Genomic DNA, 20,835 nt, shown 5'->3' with positions numbered 1-20,835 from the left:
GAACATCTACGTCACCCTATTTTTTTTTTTTACTGCAGACCAAATATTCCAGTTCTCTCTGGCCCTATCCTCACTTGACTCACATACTGATACAACATCTGTACCCCCCTTTTTTCCAAGCGTACTGGTACAGTCCAATCTTCCCACAGCACTGCTTCTTCACCTGGATGTTGCTAGAATGTTCGTTTTGTGGGTGAGGTGGGGGGGGGGGGGGGGGGGGGGGGGGGGGTCTGTGAGAATCCTAACTGCGTGGCTGTTGGATTAAGACACTGCTGCAGCATCAGAAGTGGTTTAATCTAAGAGAAGCAACAGCAGAGAGTGACCTAGTGTCAGTCCTTTTATTTTGACTGCAAATACGTCTGGCCATAAAGGATACATACAAGAGGATACAATAATAAAAGGAAAGCAGAGCTTCTTTGACTGGAGCAGAGAGATAAATAAACACTATGACCCAGGGCAAGGTAAGGGCCTTGCAGACACATTCTATAGATCTCATTCAATCATTCTATGCTCCATTCATTCCATGCTCATTCTGCAGCAAAAATATAGCAGAATAAGTTTATTGGCTTCTTTCCTTTATAATGCATTTGGTCCAGAATCTTCTGTAATCACTGTGGCAGCATGTACGTAGGCTGTGTCTGTCTCTCCTCCATCCACTCATGTGCCTCTATTGAGGAGCTCAGCTCATTGTGTTGTTCAGTAATGATGCAAAGTCTGTTCCGCAGCAGATAATAGTATTGTCATGAGAGAATGTATAGAGGCAAATGAAATGACAGCTATAAACTAGATTGTATGGAGATGGAGAAAATGTAGTGTTTAGCCTGCGTCACTATCTTAAATCCCTTTATTTACCTTCAGTCCAGCAACACAGACGGACTACTCACATTGCTATTTCTCTCACAGCCAAGTGCTAAATATAAAATCTGAAATGTTGCTGTTATGCATTGACTGGAGGCTGATGAAATCATATAAATATAATTAGCCTACTTGTATGAATTACTGTAAATTAGCTCACAATAAGACTACTAATTATATTTCTATGCAGGAAATATGGAGGTAGAGAGAGACAGGAGATGGATATTCATATTCATTGGTACATTATCTCAGGGCCAGATTAGCCATCTGGACAGTGTTGTGTAATGTCTAATTCACTGATTCTGGAACAGTCTGGTGTTTGGAGCTATGCTACAGCAGAGGGCTTGTCTAAGAACTGATCTCAGTCCACATCTTACAGTCAGTAATCAGAGAATCAGATCAAATGTAAAATTCACCCCAAATTGTGAATCCAAATTAATTGTATTTGCTGTTTAAATTGTGGATTGTTTTTGTTGTTGTTAAAAATGTTACATTTTCAAAGCAAATGCAATGAATTTGGATTCACAAGTTGGGGCTAATTTCGGATCAAGTATCACTCAGTTGGTTAAATTGGCTCATAAGAATTCTCTGTCAATTATGAAAAGGTATTTCCAAACAGCTATTTCGTCCTTATTGGGGATCTTATGTTATGTACCCCCAGCTTTCAGTCGCGAACAAGGCTGCTGAAGCAGGAGAGAAGCAGTATGGCACTTCAAGTGGAGAAGCAGGAGGGCCACCGGCCCCTCCCAGCTATGAAGAGGCCACTGGCGCAGGTGAGAAAGGTATGTCAGTGTCGGAAAAACAACTGCCATATCTTCACCCCTTTCTCTTTATCAATAAAAGTGTGAAAAATAACTGGCCATTTACTGTGTGTGTGTGTGGTGTGTGTTTGTGTGTGTGGAACTTGTCAGCAGGGCTCAGCGGGGCTTATCCTAGTGACGGGGAGATGCTCACAGAATTCAGCTGGAGTGATAAAAACATCAGGCGAATCTTTATCCGCAAGGTAGGCTATAACTTAAGCTATCGCTACCACACCACTACCAATGACGTATATAAACCCTAGATTGCTTTTGCAATGTATTGGCCATTGAGAGGATTTGAAGCCACTGGTCGGCCATATTGGAACTCCCTAGTAGGAGCAGTCCTCCATAGGAATGAATGGAATTCTACAGTATTTCAATCAAATGTTTCAAGGACAAAATTACATGTATTTAAGTATTTTTTGTTGTAGTGGGGACAGTAACATCAGTAGGCTCTAAAAAAAATACTTTTAATGATTTTTGTAAAAATATATATATTTTTAATGTTTAGCTCACATAATATAATTTAAAAGTATGCATTAAGGTGTCTGTAATAGAATAAATGTGTCAACAACGAATGTAGACATTAATAAATGCATTTCAATAGCTTCCAAAATAGTGCCAAGATGGCTGCACGGTGGCTTCAATACAGCGCCCCCTGTCAGTCATCCAGGGTTTATACACATAATTGATTACTACCTTATTACCACATGATTACTATATTAGTACTACCCTATGTTAAAGGGGCAATATGTGCTTGCTACATCCATTTTTGGACTTGATAGATACCTATTGATAAAAAATAAAAATAAAGAATATAACTTACAAATGCCTCATGAGCTTAGTTTAATTGTTGTACCCCATCAGAACCCAAAATATAAGCTTGTTTTACTCGAACGTTTGTAAGGGTTGTAAATGTAAACAAACACTATAACCTCAAAATATGCTTAAAACTATCAGTTTGATATTTTGGATGGTCAGTCCTTGCATCCATAGCTCTGTCTATGAATGTCATAGTGGTTACATTTCTCCAGACCCATCCTTCAGATTTTACCACAGTTGTGTTTTTTCGGTACCTCCTTTTAGGTTTACTCCATCTTGATGATCCAACTTCTTGTCACTCTTTCCATAGTGGCTTTATTCACGTTCTGGTAAGTGTTCTAATACCTCTGAATATGGATGCTACTTTTCACCCTTCAATAGTTTCATCTGGTCAGGCCTGGTCAGAAGTCCCACACTTTGATACAGTAATGCTCTATCACTCTGTGAACCAGACATGACACATTCACAGGCACTAGATAAGAAGCTGCAAGTTATGAGATGACTCATATGGAACGTTTACCATAAAAGGCAGAAAACATATATACCAAGTACTTTGAGGGAAATGGGCAAACATGGCATATTTACAATTCTTTGTGCTTCCTTCATCAGTGAACCAGTGAAGAACTACATTCAGTCCAACCCTGGATGGTACTGGGCTTCTTAGTAAGTCACAGCTTTGATCTTGCATACGTCATTACTATGTTGATTTCACTCTGAAAGTACTAAAACATATGTTTTTTTTCTTTACACAGTGCTGTGTTCTTTGTCACATACATTACACTCGTCTGCTGTCCTGGACCAAGGTGGGTTTAATACTTTAATGTGTGTGGTTAACACAACTTTAGTTATTATGATAATAGAGAATGTATAATTTTAGCAGAACGTAACGACAGTACTTACTATGATTTGTATTTCCAATAGGAGACAGTTTCCATGGAATCTGATCCTGCTCGCCGTCTTTGTAAGTATCATGTAGTGTTTGAAACAATCGATACCATAGCATTTATACACATTGTCTAAAGACAATACTTCACATAATTCAGAATCACATACTTTTCCTTTGAGTGTAACCTACAATAGGCTTTCTCAGTAATGTCTCTTTACTTTGTAATCTCTCCTGTTACAGACCCTCTCTCTCTCCTATATGACAGGGATGCTATCCAGGTACAGTCTTTCATAGCTGTCTACAGTTGGTTTTCCTCTGTTGTCTTACTTCTCACTGTCTCGTCCGCTATGCTTGCCTGCTTCTTCAGACTGATATGGCTAGCATGATGTTTTTTGCAGCCAGGTAAAGTGCTAATGTAATATTAAATTCAGCTAGATAAGGTCTTGGTGAGCTAATCAGATATGCTAAATTAGGGTTGGACTGAAAGGATGGTAGATCACCAGGAAGAGGGTTGGGCAACCCTGCATTAAACTGTGTCAGTGTCAATCAGTTATGCCAAAGGTATACATGGTCTTACTAACACTGTTGCACAGTTGTAGATTTTAACCTTGCTTTGTTACTGTGTATTTACCTAAATAAGTCATTAATATGTTACTACTGTATGATAACCATTTTAGTATGTCATTTCTTAGTAACTAAATACTTGTCAAATCATTTCTCTACCATATATTTCCCCTTTAATAGTTATTACAACACCAAGTCAGTGGTGATGTGTCTGGGTATTACTGCTATGGTCTGTCTAACCGTCACTCTCGTCAGCTTCCAAACTAAGGTCAGTCTGCCAGAACTTTCCTCCAGCGAAAAAGGAACTTCTACAATTTAAAAGAGAGCTTCTATGAATCACAATTTGTTCTAAGTTGTTCTTTTTAACTTGTGATCAAGTGAACTTCTCTTTTCTCTTCTATCTTCCCTTCTGTCCTATTCAGTTTGACGTGACATCATGCCAAGGCGTATTGTTTACCTTCTGCATGGTCATGATGGTGTCTGGACTGGTCTTGGCCATCGCCCTGCCCTACGGATATGTAAGATAATAATAATAATACACTTTATTTGTAGAGCACATTGTCATACAGGAAGACTGCTAATTAAACTGCTATACATAGTAGGAAGTTAAACTACCCTAATCAGAACCTATATAATTAATTAGATGAATAAGTTAATGCAGCTGGATACTAACTTGAGGAACTAGACAGAGGTCTCTACCAAGCCTACAGCTGGGTCAGATCTAATTGAATGTGTTGGATATGATATTTCACAGATATAATATCACATTTCATGTGCTGCAGGTGCCCTGGGTGCATGGCGTCTATGGTGCCTTGGGAGCATTGCTGTTTACCATGGTAAGTGTAAAACCTATATAGTCTGATTAACTACACAGTCTATCAATGACAAATATCAAAGAGAGATGTACTAACACTTCAATTGTTTTCTTCTCTGTTTAGTTTTTGGCGTTTGACACCCAGCTACTGATGGGGAACAAGCGCTACACAATAAGTCCAGAGGAATACGTCTTTGCCACTCTCAACATCTACCTAGATATCATCTACATCTTCTCCTTCTTCCTCTCACTGTTTGGAACAGAGAGGACAAACTGAATCCAACTCCAGGCCACCATCTCAGCTCACCATCTAAACAGGACCCGTATTCATAGTCTCAAACTGCATTTACACATGTAGCCAAATTCTGATAATTTTTTCACTAATTGGTATTTTGACCAATCATATCAGCTCTGAAAAATATCTGATGTGAAAAGATCTGATGTGGTCAAAATACCAATTAGTGGAAAAAATATCAGAATTGGGCTGCCTGTGTAAACGCAGCCTCAAAGTAGTATTGCTGATCTAGGATTTGCCATTTAGATCATAGTAAATAGTATTATATACAGGGGGGATCTGATCCTAGATCAGCACTATCAGCTATGAATACAGGCTCTGATCTCACCATCATGATGTACCGTACACAACCCATTGATCCTTGATCCACCACCTCCTCCCACAGTCTCTGCCCTCTCTAGCATGATGTGGACCTATACTACTGTACCAGTATTGGGTTTTTAGCTTGTCTGTTAAGCTGTCGATCTCAGCACTAATGTACAGCAGTTTTCACCCATAGGGTCACAGATCTATAGATTTACATTGCTCACAGTAGACAGATGTGGAAGAAAACATGCAAAATACTGAGTCTAAAATCTATAACTGTAGGTGTTTGTGTCTTATGCAGATGTGATGTCCTTGTGTTCTCCTATCTTTTAACAACAACAGTCATCTATGACAGTGCTCTACAGGAGATCACCTCGTCACTCCTGAACACATGAATATCAGAATCACCTTTATTTGCCAACTACATTAAAATATACCCGGAATTTGATTCAGTGAAATGGCTTGAAGGGCATTCTAGAAAGTGCATTATTTCCCTATAATGCACAGTATATTTGCATGGTAGAATTCAATGACTATATTTAATTGTTACATGTTTTGTTTGAGCTGCTTTTGAAAGCAAAAGTCAAAATGCAACAATATTGCTATTGTTGAATTCGATTTTCATAATAGCAAGCTAGGACTAATGATTGTTTTGGTTACCACGGCAACTATTGTCAGGGTTACTGTAGCTTGCTAGTAAATTTTCTTTCTACTTCTATGTACATTGAACACATTTATACCGGCAAATGAACACATTTCTAGTGGCAAATGTGTTAAATTATAGCCATGGTATAAAAGGAATAATCAATTCTGGACTCTGCGTTCTCTGAAAAATAATGCAACTCCGTGGAAGGTCACGTCGATCATAATTTTCCATAGAACGCATAACCCCTCGTTCATTATCCCTTACAAATATAGACGATAAACTTAATACAGACAGAATATATCGACAAAGAATTTGAGAATTGACATACACTATGAATAGCAAAAAAATAAATAATTATGCATGGTACAGATGTAGATCAAACATAGACATCATGTAGTTTTCACCTTTGTTGTTCGTTTATCAGTAGTACACTAGGCTACATCCGATTACATTAGTGTACAGATGTAGGATCTTAATTTGATCACCCTGTTGCAGGATAACTTTTCTGCAATGTAGGAAATGTAACACTTGTGGTGTGTTTGAGGTTTAAAAAGTCTTCAGAAGTTTGAAATTTGATTTTCCCTCACGAAAATAGATCAACCCCTACAGAATTGTCCATTAATTATAATCCACATAATAATTCACATTTTCTGTTGCTGCATGATTATTTTCCTGCTGCAGCAAACTGGCTCAAATTAAGATCTACATCTGTACAATGTAAAAGCACCCTTTGATTACCCTCAGCTTTAGACCTCTATCAAAGGCACCTGTGCACAGTATGTCTGTGGTTTGTTGTTTCTCTAATGCCTATCCTCCGTTCTGTCAGCTCTTAGCCTACTGGTTGAAATCTCAAACGAACATAAAATCCAGAGCATGCAGGCAATTCAATCCAATTCGGAGTACATTTGAATGTAGGCTAATTGCTTGGCTTTCCATGGCTGCTTTGAATCAAGTTGCACTTAAACTGGAGATGTAATGCAATCTTGTCTATATGATGAGCCATAGTCCAATGATGTCAGTAGGGGTTTCCCCACTCGACCCTGGTTGGATGCTATTTAACTCTGAAGTTCTCATTTATTTACAGATGGGCTAAACCAATGACTTCATACCCATTCTTTGCTGAGCATGTTTTGGGGGTCAATCTGGACAACTTTTTAAAATGTAGGGATGTGGTAAATGTATGTATTTGCTCCAGATGTTATAAGTTGATGACTTAACTTTGTGGTTATTACTGTTTTTATAGAGACCGAAAGAGTTGTTATATTTTGTAAAATCAAAAAATGTTAATTGTTGTAAAAGTGAATAGTTTTGAATATTGTCACTAAAAATAGTTAATCATGCTTGCAACATGCCTGATGTGTACATGACAAAATAATAGTACATTGTACTCGACCTGAAAAATATGAAACATATATTTTCTTAAATAACACCCTGAATGTGTATGACATTTGTGGCCTTGGAATAGTCTTATCTGAACAAATTGTAATTAATTTGCTGGTGTAAATATGCGCCTCTTGACTAAGTGCATTGAGTGTTATTCCATTTGAATGTGTTAGGAAATTCATTTATATTTACAATTCTTGCTGTACATAATACATATGTATTTATTTATTAGAACAGGAATGTGAATGTTTATTGCATTTACCTCTAAACAAAATAATAAAAACAATTGGCTCACCGGATCTTCTAGTTTTTTTTTGTATCTCAGACACTAAATAGAATAGAACAGAATATATCCGTGTAGAATATAATATGCGTGTCGAAATCTGTGAACAGCATCAAAAAAGCGCCAGAAAAAAAGCACTCCAACCAGCCATTCACGTTTCAGAATACTTGCGTCTACTCGAGTTGCTCATCCAATGAAAACGTTTCATGGTAAAACTTCGAGCTCAGCCATGTTGTGGTTTTGAATGAGGAAGAAGCGGGAGAGGTTATTGTTTAGCGAGTTTATACACCGTATTTTTGTATTTAAAGTGCTATATTGAGGTACTTTTGCTCCTTGGCTATTTAAGAAACAGCAATTGCATTCTAGAATGTGTTAGTAGTGATTAAACTCAGTCAAGTGCGGATTCAAATCCTAGTAGCTAAAGCCACATACAACCAGCTTGTTAGCTAGCTAGTTTAGCTAACCGCTAACTAGCTAGCAAGTTTGTTAGCTGCGCGAGCTAAATAGCTAGCTAATTTCAAGGGAAGGAAGGGGAAGGTAACCTAAAATCTAGGTAGCTAGCTGGTTAGTAGTGTTGGTTAGGTAGCTAACTAACTACGATTTACTTGCCCCGGCCGAATGACGTTGGGTGGCTTTATGTGCTTTTGGCTGCGCTGGCAGGCGGGTTGGAAGCAACCATAGCGATACATTTTTTCGCGGGAGGGAGGTTTTAAACTTCTCTAGCTAAACATGTTCAATACATTTTACGAATGGATTGGAACGGGCTTCGCTAATCTCCGCAATGGAGTGCCAGCTCCCGATCAACAGGATAACGTCGACACACACGGAATACAACAAGGGCGTCGGATCAGGAGAAAACGACCTATCGACTGGTAAGTTGATATTAGCTAGTTAACTATCTGTAATTATATTTGTTGTGTAGTAAGTTAGTTAGCAATCTAGCTTAGTTTATCTGTTGGTGGTGACACGGGATGACCAGTCAGTTTGTTTGATGACCTAACTAGCTGGCTGTTAGCTATATGTGAGTTGTAAATTTGCGGTCTCGTTCATTTGACATTGTGGTGAGATGCTAGCAGGTATGTCACACATTGTCTGACATGTGGAAGTGGGTTGTTGAGCAATCAAACTTGCTTACTCAACAACCGCTATGGCTGGAGTGGATTATAACCGGTCGCTGTCTAAAGTGAATGTAGTTAACTAGTTATAAGAGTTGTAATGACAATACCCGCTATCACTGACGGGGACTCTGGCTTATTCTCATTTTGGATGTTTTCCCCTTTTTGTCAAAGTTTGGAGGACGGAGAGGCACTTGACCAAGATGAGCAAGCCCTAGCAGTGAAGAAATTCCGGATGGGTAAGCTTTGCTGCAACCTTGGCCATGCAGTCATAGGCCTATATCTTGTGTTGTCTAACATGTTCCTGGCACAGTGTATACTGTGATCTATAAACAAACCATGGCTCTCTGACTTAGACTGCATTTATGTCGATATTACAGGGGATCTCGTTGACACAGTAAAGACTGCGGCTGAAGGGGTGAAGAGCCATAGCTCCAATGTGGCTTCGTGGGTACGGAACAGTGTGACCCCTACCTTGAGGAACATACTGCCTGCTTCCCCTGGCCCTCCTCTAGAAGAACACACAGGGGAAGAGCCTCCAGAAGAGCCCCACCTGGAGCCCTCAACCTTTGCACCCCCTCCCTCAACTGTCTGGGAAGAAACTGAGGTATTGGATCTCTTTATGTTTCAGGGCCCATAATTTGCATCGGCTTTGACTTTTAAATCATAATGAATACGAGGGGGGACCTGATCCTAGATCAGCACTCCTACTCTTAAGACACTTTTTCAATATTGGCCCATATCTTGTAGTAGATTTATACGCATTCATTACTCCAGTTTACTGCAGGCCAGCACTCTGTTATATTCATATTGAACAATAATATCCGGTGTTTTTATGGTATTGTTTTCAGGTACTTGAGGTGAGGAACTCTGCTCCTCTGGATGGGATGTTCGTTGCTCCATCAACAACTCTTGAATGGAAAAGCTCTAAATCAGGCAAGGCTATTCTAAACTATTCTAAGAATGTCTATGAAAACATTCCTTCTGACAGCTGGAAATTTCAGTAATGTTGCTATGGAAATGGAACAGTTGTTTGACACACTCTTTTTCCTCCTTTCTTCACTGCAGAGTCCTTTAGAATTGAGAAGTCGATGATGGGATCGAAGGTCTGCAGACGGCAAGTTTGCATGGCTCTTACACATCGTGAAGCACCCAAAACAAATGGGAACTCTGTCAGTAGCACCCCTAAGCCATGTCCCTCTCCCCACCTGGGAAGGACCCACCTCAGAACACCTGCATCAAATAGGTATGCTCATATTGTCAATAGATATAGGCATACCTTTCTCACTGATGAAAAAAAGTAATTCTGCTATTAATTAATCAAGTATTGTACGGGTGCTTGAAAACCTCGAATAAGATTGATTTTGAACAGGACCATTTCAAGGTTGTGAAAGTGCTTGATTTTCAAAAGGAGTGCTTAAAAATGCTCTATTTTCTGTGCATGATAGTGCTCCATTCACAATAATTTCATTCTCTCTCTCTCTCTCTCTCTCTCTCTCTCTCTGTCTGCAGACGGTTTACCTCAGCAGGGTTAGGGACAGGAAGCAGCTCCATCACCAGCATGTATGAGAAGACCTTCCCTATCCGCATGGTGCAGAGTCCTTCACACGGCAGCTCTTCCAACCGCCTCCTCAGAGCCTGGGCTCGCTGCACTGCACAAGAGGTCAGATACCCCTGACCAGAATTTTTATGGATCCCACTTGCTGCACTGTTTGCTGAACTTTTGCTATTGGGCTGTTTTGGATGAACTTTGTTATATAACTATTCTTCTGCATTGTAAGTCAATATATACCTGGATAGATACAATAGAATAACTTTTTCCCCCAATCTTTTCCATATCAAAGCCTAATTTATAATATAGTGTTGGATCCTCTCTGTGTGTCTCCAGTCTGTCCGTGAGGAGGAGAAGGAGGTGTACAGACAGCTACTGGCCATGGTCTCAGGTGGACAGTCCTCGTGTCTCAACGGCAGCTCCCATGGCTTTCCGCACTCACACAGAGACTTGTGAGTACAACAACCACAAAGCCAACACGACAGTCCTCTCACTCTCCTCTACACAGACAATTCAGTCATGCTCAATGACCTGTACTGGCAAGTTGATGCAAGCACACACGTTTTCATCAGGAAATGTACGTTTTCTACTTCTCCCTGGGGTTTGTAGTCCTACATTTGTGTGTACTGGTGCTCCCCTTTCCCTTAGTTCTGACATGTCCCTCTCTCTCTCACTCACTCACTCACTCACTCACTCACTCACTCACTCACTCACTCACTCACTCACTCACTCACTCACTCACTCTCAGCACCAGCTTCCTGAGTACCAGCAGACGTCTGCTCCAATGTTCGTCCCCTGCCGGGTCAGGAGATGCCTCACAGGGCCCCAGTGGACCCCCCAGCCAGGGGTACAGCAACGTCCCCAGCCCAGGAGAGGGCTCCACCAGTGGGGCAGGGAACCAGCCATGGGCCTCTGACTCAGACCTCACCCCCAGGGGACCAGAGCCACTACAGTCTGCCCCCTCCCCAGTTACCCTACAGGACACCTCTTCTCAGGACTCACAATCATCAGGTAATGATTGAGACATCATTATTCAATTCATCCAAGGTAATTATTTCTAAAAATAGCTGCCGTAATTGTTGCAACCCCTATTACTAGCCTGTTCAATCTCTCTTTCGTAACGTCTGAGATCCCTAGAGATTGGAAAGCTGCCGCTGTCATCCCCCTCTTCAAAGGGGGTGACACTAGATTCAAACTGTTACAGACCTATATCCATCCTGCCCTGCCTTTCGAAAGTTTTTGAAAGCCAAGTTAACAAACAGATCACCGACCATTTCGAATCACACCGTACCTTCTCCGCTATGAAAGCCAACACCTCCTTTGGACGCCATTCCTTCCAGTTCTCTGCTGCCAATGACTGGAACGAACTGCAAAAATCTCTGAAGCTAAAGAGACTCTTATCTCCCTCACTAACTTTAAGCATCAGTTGTCAGAGCAGCTTACCGATCACTGCACCTGTACACAGCCCATCTGAAATTAGCCCACCCAACTACCTCATCCCTATATTGTTATTTATTTTGCTCATTTGCACCCCAGTATCTCTATTTGCACATCATCTCTTGCACATATATCATTCCAGTGTTAATACTAATTGTAATTATTTTGCACTATGGCCTATTTATTGCCTTACCTCCATAACTTGCTACATTTGCACACACTGTATATATATTTTCTGTTGTATTTTTGACTTTATGTTTTGTTTTACCCCATATGTAACTCTGTGTTGTTGTTTTTATCGCACTGCTTTGCTTTATCTTGGCCAGGTCACAGTTGTAAATGAGAACTTGTTCTCAACTGGCTTACCTGGTTAAATAAAGGTTAAATAAAATAAATAAATTCAATCATCCCTTTTAATTGCTCGTAGGGAATGAATAACGTTTATTGAATTGATGGTTGGATGCTGTAGTACCAATTAGTGTAGTTATGCATCATGTTTACATTAAAGCCTACCTGTCTGTCTGTCTGTCTTCACCATCATGGATTTGTGGTCACCTCTTGTCTTGTTCTGAACAGCTTATGATGGGGACTCCGTAATCATTGTGAAAGAACAGAAGGGCAAAAAGCCAGACAGTTCAAGGTAAGTGTTTTTGTTCAGTTGTGGATGTTTGTTATGTGCTTTGTTGTCCCCACCTAACCTGGTTACTCTATCTCTCTATCTCTACAGTGTACCATGCTTCCAAGCTGAACTCTGGATCAAAGAATTGTAAGTCCCCTGATTCCTTACACTCATGATTGGTACCGCTTTCGTTACTATTTCTTGATAAATTCATGGTGTATTTTGCTGTATATCGCAGTGCGCCAGTGCATACTAGATGCTCCGCAGAAATAAAAATGAAACCCTCTTCTAGCTCATTACAGAAGTCCTTTCCTCAAGTCAATTTGTGTGTCTGTGTTTCCCAGGACTAGCATGTACGACTCCCGTGCCCGGGAGAGACGGAGGCAGATAGAGGAGCAGGAGGCCCTAGCTGCTCAGCTGCTGCGACAGGTACTTTCTCTGTCCTCCTCATTGGTGTGATGTCAGCCATCATGTCTATACATAGTCCCACACTTACCTCAGCCAATAGAAATGATAAGTTATCCCTCTAGGCTTTTATTCATCGTTGCATAAGAATATGAGATGAGATGCTCTTTCACCACTCTGAAATAAACATTCAACTCTGTGGTGGTAGCTCTAACCCTAACCCTCTTCTGCTGTGGTCTGGTGGTTCCAGCGTATATCAGATGACAGCCAGCTGGGCCACGGGGCCGTGGAGCTGCATGTTAGAGTCCCTCTGGAGAAGGAGGTTCCTCTGGCTCCCTTCATAGAGGAACCCAAACCCACAGAGGAGAAACCAGAGTTCCCCGAGCTCACCGAGGTACATTCACTGTCTTTTAGTTTTGTGTATTGTGCCTATTTTAGCACTTTGAGTTTGTGTGAGAGGGCATTACCAATAACATGCATTATTGTTATTTTATTGTTCAGTGCATTGAGGTGTTTTAAATGCAGTTTAAATAAATCAAGTTGGTTTGATCACAGTGCGCATCAGGAATGTACATAATAATGATAATAATAATTGATTGGATTTATATAGCGCTTTTCTACCGAGGTACTCAAAGCGCTTTACATAGTAGGGGGAAACTCACCTCATCCACCACCAATGTGTGGCACCCACCTAGGTGATGCACGGCAACCATTTTTGTGCCAGAACACTCACCACACATCAGCTGTCAGGTGGAGAGGTGAGGAGTGATATATGCCTATTAGCCTTTAGCTGAGCCAGCTTGTTTGTGTGTCTGCCACCCAGGATATGGAGGGGGAGGTGGGCCGGGCGCTGAGGGGAGGCAGCCAGGACGAGGTGCTAAGTGAAGGCTTCAGACTCACCATCACACGCAAAGACCTCCAGACACTCAGCCACCTCAACTGGCTCAACGATGAGGTGAGAGCACATCACACACTGCTTCTGTTTGTCATGCTGCTTGGTCATTTTTCTGTCCGTAATTTGAGTAGCTTTTATTTAGTGTGGGTTTGAGTGACAACTGAGTGTACTGGACAGGTGTGTGTGTGTATAGTGTACTGGACAGGTGTGTGTGTATAGTGTACTGGACAGGTGTGTGTGTGTATAGTGTACTGGACAGGTGTGTGTGTGTAGTGTACTGGACAGGTGTGTACAGTAGAGCAGCGATTCTTAACTGGTGGGTCGCGACCCAAATTTGAGTGGGTTGCAAGTGTCTGCGTAAAAAAAAAAAGCCATGAAAACGACTTAAATTTTTTCAAAATAGAGATATTAGCAGCACTATGTTGGTTGATTTCGTGGTCTCAAGCCAGTGAGTTTATTAACATACTTCATCAATAATATGGGCAAAATTGTATTATTGACAATGAAAGAGGTGGGAATGTTGTTCCCTTGTCATATAATTCTTACATTTACTATCAGGAAGCGGCACAGGTCCTAATCCAGGCACTTGTCATCTCCCGTCTGGATTACTGCAACTCGCTGTTGGCTGGGCTCCCTGCCTGTGCCATTAAACCCCTACAACTCATCCAGAACGCTGCAGCCCGTCTGGTGTTCAACCTTCCCAAGTTCTCTCACGTCACCCCGCTCCTCCGCACACTCCACTGGCTTCCAGTTGAAGCTCGCATCTGCTACAAGACCATGGTGCTTGCCTACGGAGCTGTGAGGGGAACGGCACCTCTGTACCTTCAGGCTCTGATCAGTCCCTACACCCAAACGAGGGCATTGCGTTCTTCCACCTCTGGCCTGCTGGTCCCCCTACCTCTGCGGAAGCACAGTTCCCGCTCAGCCCAGTCAAAACTGTTCGCTGCTCTGGCAGCCCAATGGTGGAACAAGCTCCCTCACGACGCCAGGACAGCGGAGTCACTGACTCCAGACACAGACACTTGAAACCCTACCTCTTTAAGGAATACCTGGGATAGTATAAAAGTAATCCTTCTACCCCACCCCCACAAAATAATAATAATAATAAATAAAATAACATATATATATATATATAAATATATATATATATAAATAAAACAAATTAAAAATATACTCTAAAAAAAATTATTTGAAAAATATACTCTAAAAAACATTTTGTCCCACTGGCTATCATAAGGTGAATGCACCAATTTGTAAGTCGCTCTGGATAAGAGCGTCTGCTAAATGACGTAAATGTAATGTAAATGTAAATATAACAGTAAAAATTATTTTCCAGATTCTATTTCGGCGATTATTTTTTGTGATTAAAAAAACAAACATTTTTAGTCATTTAGCAGACGCTCTTATCCAGAGCGACTTACAGGAGGAATTAGGGTTAAGTGCCTTGCTCAAGGGCACATCGACAGATTTTTCACCTAGTCGGCTCGGGGATTAGAACCAGCGACCTTTCGGTTACTGGCACAACGCTCTTAACCACTAAGCTACCTGCCGCCCCATGCGAGTGATGCGAGTATTGGGTCGTGACTGAGAGAACTTGGTTCAATTTGGGTTCTGAGGCAAAACCACTTGAGAACCACTGCAGTAGTGTACTAGACATTATATTTACCGTAGTGTACTGGACAGGGTATTTACCGTAGTGTACTGGACAGGGTATTTACCGTAGTGTACTGGACAGGGTATTTACCGTAGTGTACTGGACAGGGTATTTACCGTAGTGTACTGGACAGGGTATTTACCGTAGTGTACTGGACAGGGTGTATGTAGTAGTGTACTGGACAGGTGGATACAGTAGTGTACTGGACAGGATATTTACAGTAGTGTACTGGACAGGTGTATACAGTAGTGTACTGGACAGGTGTATACAGTAGTGTACTGGACAGGTGGATACAGTAGTGTACTGGACAGGTGGATACAGTAGTGTACTGGACAGGTGGATACAGTAGTGTACTGGACAGGTGGATACAGTAGTGTACTGGACAGGTGGATACAGTAGTGTACTGGACAGGTGGATACAGTAGTGTACTGGACAGGTGGATACAGTAGTGTACTGGACAGGTGGATACAGTAGTGGTCTACCTATGTTGTATTTTCTTCATTCATTGCTTCTCTCCTTTTACTCTGCAGGTGATCAACTTCTACATGAACCTGCTGGTGGAGCGCAGTAAGGATCCCAGCCTGCCGACGGTCCACACCTTCAACACCTTCTTCTTCCCAAAGCTACGCAGCGCAGGCTACTCTGCCGTACGCCGCTGGACCAAAAAGATGGACATCTTCTCAATGGATGTCATACTGGTGCCCGTCCACCTGGGGGTACACTGGTGCCTCTCTGTGAGTACTATACTAACACCCTGCTGGTGCCCGTCCATCTTGGGGTGCACTGGTGCCTCTCTGTGAGTACTATACTAACACACTGCTGGTGCCCGTCCACCTGGGTGTACACTGGTGCCTCTCTGTGAGTACTATACTAACACCCTGCTGGTGCCTGTCCATCTGGGGGTGCACTGGTGTCCCTCTGTGAGTACTACACTATACTAACACCCTGCTGGTGCCCGTCCACCTGAGGGTACACTGGTGCCTCTCTGTGAGTACTGTACTATACTATACTAACACCCTGCTGGTGCCTGTCCACCTGAGGGTACACTGGTGCCTCTCTGTGAGTACTATACTAACACCCTGCTGGTGCCCGTCCATCTTGGGGTGCACTGGTGCCTCTCTGTGAGTACTATACTAACACCCTGCTGGTGCCCGTCCACCTGGGGGTACACTGGTGCCTCTCTGTGAGTACTATACTAACACCCTGCTGGTGCCTGTCCATCTGGGGGTGCACTGGTGTCCCTCTGTGAGTACTACACTATACTAACACCCTGCTGGTGCCCGTCCACCTGAGGGTACACTGGTGCCTCTCTGTGAGTACTGTACTATACTATACTAACACCCTGCTGGTGCCTGTCCACCTGAGGGTACACTGGTGCCTCTCTGTGAGTACTATACTAACACCCTGCTGGTGCCCGTCCATCTTGGGGTGCACTGGTGCCTCTCTGTGAGTACTATACTAACACCCTGCTGGTGCCCGTCCACCTGGGGGTACACTGGTGCCTCTCTGTGAGTACTATACTAACACCTTGCTGGTGCACGTGCACTGGTGCCTCTCTGTGAATACTGTACAGCAGCCCTATAGCTATAACTAACTATTATACTGCAACTCTCCTCCAGTCAGCAATGCCTGATTCCCACTAAAGAGCCGAGCTGTACTGGGCTGCCCTGGAACCTTGCTGGAAAGGACAGTGTGAAAGCGAAATATACGAGCCAGCACTGTGCGGTTCAGGGCGGCCCTGTAGTGTGAATCACACTATCTGAAGTGGGATGTTTATATTAACATCCTTCTCCTCTCAGGTGGTGGATCTCCGTAAGAAGAGTGTCACATACTTTGATTCAATGGGAGGAAACAATGACGAAGCCTGCAGGATATTGCTGCAATACCTGCAGCAGGAAAGCAAGGACAAGAAGGGCAAAGAGCTGGATACCGCAGAATGGACTCTGCAGAGCAAGACACGCAACGTGAGTGTTACATAACTAACAGAGATCGGTCAACTCAACATTCATTAACACATCACTTATTGATGTTGCCATCTTTTTAAACATTTATCTCAATGTTTCTCCCACCAGGAGATTCCTCAGCAGATGAACGGAAGTGACTGTGGAATGTTCACATGTAAATATGCGGAGTACATCACCAAAGACAAGCCAATCACATTCACACAAGTAAGTACTGTCAAACTTCAATTAATATCCCGCACATGTATTTGATTCAAGCGCCAAGCTGCCCCTGTGTCTGTTGGAGACAGGCTCGTATTGGAGGCCAGTGTTTAATCCAGTCAGAGGGGTGCAAAGCCCAGCTCAACCTGTTATGATTCACGCTAGGAACACAAGCGTGGAGCGTGGTCCTCTGTAGCTCAACTGGTAGAGCACGGCGCTTGTAACGCCAAGGTAGTGGGTTCGATCCCCGGGACCACCCATACACAAAAATGTATGCACGCATGACTGTAAGTCGCTTTGGATAAAAGCGTCTGCTAAATGGCTTATTATTATTATTATTATTATTATTATTATTATTATGATTCAGTTTCCTCGCTCTGCTTCTGTCATTTAATAAGTTCTATGATATTTGTAACACTGGTTGCATATAGTTTGCACTGCATATGTTGCAAAAGGGATGAATTGATTAGTATTTCTCACTGGTTACATGGACAGACTTGCGTTTTGACATGCAGGGATCAATAATTTAGCGCGAGAAAAGAGATGCTGTGAAATTCTACTGGAGCAGACTGGCCTTAAGTGGCACGCATCATTTTTTGACCCGGCACTTGTAAGAGACTGCCGTTTTATTTGCTCAAATGTGAAGTGATGGCCAGCCACTATATGAAACCGGCCCTTGTTGGAGACTCTGGGTTTAATGGAAGTGTTATGGTAAGCATGAGCAGTCCTGCCAGTACAGGAAATGTCCTACAATCCAATGACTTGACTTCTATCTCAAGGCCATCAGACTGTTAAATAGCCATCGCTAGCCGGCTACCACTCGGTTACGCAACCCTGCACCTTAGAGGCTGCTGCCCTATGTACATAGACATGGAATCACTGGTCACATTAATAATGGAACACTAGTCACTTTAATAATGTTTACATACTGCTTTGCTCATCTCATATGTATATACTGTATTCTACTGTATTTTAGTCAATGCCTCTCCGACATTGCTCGAGCTAATATTTATATATTTCTTAATTCCATTATTTTACTTTTAGATTTGTGTGTATTGTTGTGAATTGTTAGAGACTACTGCACTGTTGGAGCTAGGAACACAAGCATTTCGCTTGCTACACCCGCAGTAACATCTGCTAAATATGTGTGTGACCAATAAAATTTGATTTGAGTAACTAACTCAATATTTCCCCTCCCTCCAATTTACAGAAACACATGCCCTACTTCAGGAGACGGATGGTCTGGGAGATATTGAATCGTAAACTGTTGTGATGAAATTGGGGATATTTTTGAACTGATAGCTACAGTTTGGTCAAGGGGAGGTGTCTGAAATGATGATGGTGCCCAAGACGCTGTGGCTGTTAAACTGCAGGAGGATTCAGCTGGTCCGCTCCTGGATGGGAAAGAGACTCAGAACAGGGACCTATGACCTTTATCAGGTGGAGCTCTGAGGTCCCCCCCATACACACGTCCAATCCAGTGGAGGATCTGACACTGTCATCTCTAAGGGTTTTGCTTATTTGGTCTTTGAGCTTGAAAGGAGGAATGGAATAGAAAAGCAAAGCACTGCCTCTGCATAAGTTCCCCCATCTCAGTGTTTTATGTTGTGGTCCACTGTCACAATTTGGGAAGTCCAAGGTGCATTTTGTGTATCACCCAGCAACGTTTGAGTTGGCGTTGTTTTCATTTACAAATTATACTCTCATCAGAACTTCTGTCTAGTGAAGTTGGACCAACCAGAATTTTGTCACTGATATTTTTGTAAACTACTTAAAAGTACAGTTCAAAGAAAGATTGGTGTTCGGATCTGACGCTTACTGTTAACCATAGACTTTATAAAAATAAGGTGTTAACACCCATACCTGGTTCAATAAACTGGTTAACTCAGAGAACCGAGATTGAGATATGGTGACATTATTTGATTTATATCTGGACATCCACATTTGATCATTGTTTTTAGCTAAATTGAAAATATATGCAACTGATTACAGTACATGTACTATTTACCTCAGAGTATAATTTGTAAATGGGTTGCAATTGTATTGTACTTGACACTAGTTTTTTCATTGGTAATTGGACCCCAAAACAGATCAGCTGCAGTGATGCTTCCTTGATCAAGAGACCAATAGTTCCAAGACTAAATTGTAACCTTAAGTTTAAAGTCTATTTTGTTTAAATAAGCAAAGTGAAAAAAAAAAAAAAAGCAGTTCAGGCCTTTTTTCAGGATATTTTCAACATTGTACATACTAAGGAGTATACAGTTTCTTAGGTAAAGTATTTAATCTACATTTTGTAACTTTTTTGAATGTTTTGTATCTAGAACAAAATATTTTTTGAAATAAATCCTCAAGTGTTATGTATGTGCATCTCTGTCTGGAAAGGTGTACTGTACATGAGCATACACACTAAGTAATCAAAGGCACATGGACATAAACAAGTTCAAAAACATCAAACCAAAGAAACCTCTTGAAAGCTGTGTTTGTCTAGAATGGGGACAATTGGACCTGCTAGTGTGGCACACAAGCAGATTAATGGAGGAAAGTGAATAACATTGTACATGGTTGCTTTACAATGGCCTTGCTAAAGCCATGGGATAGTAGATGTTAAGTCTGTGAGCCAATGATCTATGAAATGTCAGTTTTCAATCTGTCTGACCACCCATGACCTGGATGACTTATTGCTGGACTGAACTTCAGCTGATGATTTCCCCCTCCTAGATGTTGTAGGACAATTACTAGAACCCACTCCTCCGCAAACCTTTCAAATCCTAAATTGGCAGCAAGATGTTTCAAGTGGACTCTTCAGGTAAATCACGTGTCAAACTCATTCCACGGAGGGCCGAGTGTCTGCCGGTTTTCATTCTTCCCTACATGATTGATGAATTAAGATCACTGAATAGTAAGGAACTCCCCTCACCTGGTTGTCTACAGTGCATTCAGAAAGTATTCAGACCCCTTCACTTTTTCCACATTTTTGTTACTTTACAGCCTTATTCTAAAATGGAATTATTTTAATTTTTTTCTAATCTACACACTATACCCCATAATGACAAAGCAAAAACAGGTTTTTAGACATTTTTGCAAACGTATAACATTTTTGCTGGAATATCACATTTACATAAGTATTCAGACCCTTTACTCAGTACTTTATTGAAGCACCTTTGGCAGCGATTACAGCCTCGAGTCTTCTTGGGTATGACGCTACAAGCTTGGCACCCCTGTATTTGGGGAGTTTCTCCCATTCTCTGCAGATCCTCTCAAGCTCTGTCAGGTTGGATGTGAAGCGTCGCTGCACAGCTATTTTCAGGTCTCTCCAGAGATGTTCGATCGGGTTCAAGTCCG

General features: G+C 41.8%; 2 protein-coding genes across 3 annotated transcripts; both read left to right on the top strand.

Moving 5' to 3' along the window:
- The first annotated feature begins 225 nt into the window (after nt 1–225).
- Nucleotides 226–7,669, top strand: LOC311124424 (protein lifeguard 2-like). Of its 2 annotated transcripts, none has more exons than XM_084198578.1 (12): nt 226–461; nt 1,517–1,628; nt 1,767–1,858; nt 2,742–2,806; nt 3,087–3,140; nt 3,230–3,280; nt 3,399–3,438; nt 3,604–3,641; nt 4,108–4,195; nt 4,350–4,445; nt 4,710–4,763; nt 4,866–7,669. In XM_084198578.1, the coding sequence occupies exons 1-12, from the start codon at nt 447–449 to the stop codon at nt 5,016–5,018; spliced, it is 858 nt and encodes a 285-aa protein (XP_084054704.1). In that variant the 5' UTR covers nt 226–446; the 3' UTR covers nt 5,019–7,669. The 2 variants fall into 2 exon arrangements, with proteins under 2 accessions (XP_084054704.1, XP_084054703.1); XM_084198577.1 differs by having other exon boundaries at nt 1,517–1,637; nt 4,866–7,667.
- Nucleotides 7,670–7,890: 221 nt separating this feature from the next.
- Nucleotides 7,891–19,850, top strand: LOC311124422 (sentrin-specific protease 1-like). Its single transcript, XM_084198575.1, has 17 exons — nt 7,891–8,526; nt 8,944–9,008; nt 9,150–9,376; nt 9,621–9,705; nt 9,838–10,015; nt 10,282–10,432; nt 10,658–10,773; nt 11,070–11,332; nt 12,335–12,398; nt 12,486–12,524; nt 12,722–12,806; nt 13,033–13,176; nt 13,606–13,737; nt 15,862–16,065; nt 17,131–17,295; nt 17,404–17,499; nt 18,704–19,850. The coding sequence occupies exons 1-17, from the start codon at nt 8,384–8,386 to the stop codon at nt 18,764–18,766; spliced, it is 2,220 nt and encodes a 739-aa protein (XP_084054701.1). The 5' UTR covers nt 7,891–8,383; the 3' UTR covers nt 18,767–19,850.
- Nucleotides 19,851–20,835: the final 985 nt, after the last annotated feature.

Source organism: Coregonus lavaretus, assembly GCF_964263955.1.
Source record: "Coregonus lavaretus genome assembly, contig: HAP1_SCAFFOLD_2181, whole genome shotgun sequence".
NCBI lineage: Eukaryota > Metazoa > Chordata > Actinopteri > Salmoniformes > Salmonidae > Coregonus > Coregonus lavaretus.
Note: the sequence above shows the minus strand (reverse complement) of the source record. Positions and strands in the feature narration are given on the sequence as shown.

Excerpts from the sequence above, each read along its gene's own strand:
- LOC311124424 (XM_084198577.1), top strand. Across the intron at positions 3,141-3,229 it reads GGATGGTACTGGGCTTCTTA|TGCTGTGTTCTTTGTCACAT; the intron begins GTAAGTCACAGC and ends TTCTTTACACAG. Across the intron at positions 4,446-4,709 it reads TCGCCCTGCCCTACGGATAT|GTGCCCTGGGTGCATGGCGT; the intron begins GTAAGATAATAA and ends CATGTGCTGCAG.
- LOC311124422 (XM_084198575.1), top strand. The coding sequence starts at position 8,384 with ATGTTCAATACATTTTACGAATGGATTGGAACGGGCTTCGCTAATCTC. Across the intron at positions 9,009-9,149 it reads AGTGAAGAAATTCCGGATGG|GGGATCTCGTTGACACAGTA; the intron begins GTAAGCTTTGCT and ends TCGATATTACAG. Across the intron at positions 13,738-15,861 it reads TCAACTGGCTCAACGATGAG|GTGATCAACTTCTACATGAA; the intron begins GTGAGAGCACAT and ends TTTACTCTGCAG.